The 2,770-nt window shown below is 46.9% G+C and overlaps 1 protein-coding gene across 1 annotated transcript; it reads left to right on the top strand.

The window, feature by feature from the left end:
- Nucleotides 1–511: 511 nt before the first annotated feature.
- Nucleotides 512–2,514, top strand: LOC147895677 (uncharacterized). The gene is made up of 7 exons (XM_087382998.1): nucleotides 512–772; nucleotides 914–1,038; nucleotides 1,151–1,446; nucleotides 1,576–1,654; nucleotides 1,726–1,945; nucleotides 2,026–2,083; nucleotides 2,189–2,514. The coding sequence occupies exons 1-7, from the start codon at nucleotides 595–597 to the stop codon at nucleotides 2,307–2,309; spliced, it is 1,077 nt and encodes a 358-aa protein (XP_087239124.1). The 5' UTR covers nucleotides 512–594; the 3' UTR covers nucleotides 2,310–2,514.
- Nucleotides 2,515–2,770: the final 256 nt, after the last annotated feature.

Raw genomic sequence — 2,770 nt, 5'->3', positions numbered from 1 at the left:
CATTTCTTGACTGTGACATTTAAGAGTGTTCTACTTGGGGCGTGTTAAAAATCCAAAGAAATTTAAAGAAGAGAGAGAGAGACACAGATGTGACTCATTGTTTAAGATTTAACCTAATGCGAATTTGAACCTACAAGTTTTTCAAAGGTGATAAATTACTCTAGATTTTGTGCCAAAACAAAACTATGAAACTCAAACGTCTTTGTAGCTAGATTATAGTGAACAATGCCCCAATGTGGACCTCATACAAAAGCATCAAGCAAACTTGATTAAAATTAAAACGGTACAAGCCTTTAAATTTTGGATAGGGATGGGGCATTTGCGGGGCGTGGGGCAAAGAGCTGCTAGCACATGCACAAATTCCAAGGCGAATGGGGAGGTGCCACGGAGGAGATGGGTCCGACGAGTGAAGGCCAATTTCTAATTTTCTCGCAACGTACGAGATCCGGTCTTCGCCCCACGTGCCAAACAAAAAACACGTTTTTCATCTGATCCGCCCGATCGTCTTCTCTCTCACAGTCTCTGCTTTTTTCGCCATCGCCAACAGCTTTCACCTTCTTCACATCATCACCTCCTCCCAACTCTTCCATCGCCATGTCCACACAGACCTCCTCCCTCTCCCTCAAACTCGCCGTTGATGATCATTCCCTTTTGGGCACCGTTGCAGAGACCGGACCGGACCGCCATGATCCGGCTCACAACGTCGACCCCTCCTCCATCGGAAGGTGCAGTCGGTTTTCGGACCAGCGTCACCCTCTGCAAAAACCATCAGGTGCGTGTTTTTGGCCAACCATGAGTACGTGATATCGACTACCATACTTGATAAGTTCATAGAAAGCTCCGCGTTTTTATCTTTGAGGTATCACGATCGTTGGAGCCTCTGAACAAAGATTGTGTGGGTGTGGCAAACCAGGTTTGCAGGCCGCCGCAAGTCAAGCTCCAAAGGAACCGAGTAGTCTTCCTGTATCTAGTGATGATGCCAAGTCGGAGGTTGCTGCTGCCAATTCCGCCACCTGGCGCGGCGATTCTGGTTCCGAGGTAACTACCTAGCAAGCAGGGGTCTTTGTAAGTTGTGTGGAGAAGAGAACAGCGCAGCGCAAGGAAATCTGATAGTCGTTGATAGAGTAGTTTCCGTTACCCGTCTTTGCAGAAGAGTTCCCGATTTGGTGAACGGACTGTAAGTCCGCGCACTGACACCAAGGAACAATGGTCTCGAGGAGCACTTGCCACCCTTCCCGCGGAGCAGGTGTCAGATCACCGGAAGCTTTCGTTCCGGAAGATCGTCCAAAACCAAGATTCCTCCACCGTCTTCCTCAGCCACAGCACCGCATTTGGCTCCCCCACATCTATCGCGTGTCGTCAAAGTTTCTCAGATCCCAACAATCTGCCGAACTCTAAGGCATCGTCGTCCACGCGCGGCTTTCAGCTGCCTCACGTACCATCTAGGTATCATTCTTTTGCCTTTGCTTCACATAACCGTTCTTTATAGACGAAACCTGTGGTATTTGCGGTACTTCCTGGCAATGCATGAACCCAGTTTTGGTGCCCGTGACTCTTCGGGATCTGTCTGCGTAGACCCGCGTTATCGAATGCTCAGCTGACCATCTTTTACTGCGGGACGGTGAATGTCTACGACGATGTCCCGATTGATAAGGTGATTCTCGATCAGCGGCATGAAACGTCCGATCTGTAACGAAGATGCGCTTAGATTGGGATTTTGTGCAGGCACACGCTATAATGCTTCTGGCTGGCACCGGAAATTCACGGTTTACGACTGCTCCACCACCCGAATTAGGAGAGAAGAATAATTTGCGTGGGGCAATAGCAGCGGATGGGTCTTTGCCGGTGGAAATTGCTGCCTCCGTCAGCACACTCATGGTGAACACCAAAGCCGCGACAGAGCCCAAATCACAGGCGCTGCCAAGGCGATCGCATGCTGGAATAGGTATGGCCTTCTAGGTGCTAACTCCACGTTGTATTTTTCGTCGACCTTTAGCTGCCTGTAACCATTGGGTGCCGCTGCAGAGCTTCCGCAGGCAAGGAAGGCATCCTTGGCACGCTTCTTGGAGAAAAGGAAAGACAGGTATGGTGTGAGAAGTTCTTGACACAGAAATCTAGCGTGGAAAGAAAAATCCGCAAGACGATGGATGTTTCTTTTGGCTAATTTGGATGTGGAAAACGTGTGCAGGGTGCAGGTGAAGCAACAACCAAGCGAGCAAAGTAAGGAGAAAGGCGAGGGGGGAGGTAGCAGTCCAAAGAAACGACGTACCGACCTCTCCATCGCCATAGCTGACGCGGTGCAGGGTTGAGCACCCAGTAGTCTTTGGTGGCTTAAGAAGAGTGTGAGCTAGTAAGTATGGACATATTTGAATCTTTTATCTGCTCACTTTATAGTGTAAAAACGAGCTTCCATGTATCCAACTTTAGCTAGTTTTCGTGATTACATTGCATACGACCAAGAGACTTGTTCTTGGGTCAAATGTAACCAGATTTTAAAACTAATCTATACATTCTAGAAAGATATCTAACTTCAAGTCTCTCTTCACATGAAATTTTAAAGCTATTTCTTTGATCTCATTTACAACTTTTCACATAGAGAATCAATTACAAGCCTTCTCAATTAAGTTTCTCCTTTTATCAAGCTATATTTGTATGGAATAATATATGGAGGTTAAGGGCCTTTAAAATATGCATATAGAAAGTATAGACGAGCAAACTAATAGATGAATTAGGTGAGGAGTATTCTTGCATTATAAAAATGATTTTGAGT

Source organism: Dipteris shenzhenensis, chromosome 12 (genome assembly GCF_047967505.1).
Source record: "Dipteris shenzhenensis isolate YYH24624 ecotype China chromosome 12, Dip_SZ_1.0, whole genome shotgun sequence".
NCBI lineage: Eukaryota > Viridiplantae > Streptophyta > Polypodiopsida > Gleicheniales > Dipteridaceae > Dipteris > Dipteris shenzhenensis.
The sequence above is the reverse complement of the archived record's forward strand: the minus strand, read 5'-3'. Positions and strand labels throughout refer to the sequence as shown.

Coding starts and splice junctions, on each gene's coding strand:
- LOC147895677 (XM_087382998.1), top strand. CDS start 595: ATGTCCACACAGACCTCCTCCCTCTCCCTCAAACTCGCCGTTGATGAT. Junction 1,447..1,575: donor CTGCCTCACGTACCATCTAG/GTATCATTCTTT, acceptor CTGTCTGCGTAG/ACCCGCGTTATCGAATGCTC. Junction 1,655..1,725: donor ACGATGTCCCGATTGATAAG/GTGATTCTCGAT, acceptor GATTTTGTGCAG/GCACACGCTATAATGCTTCT.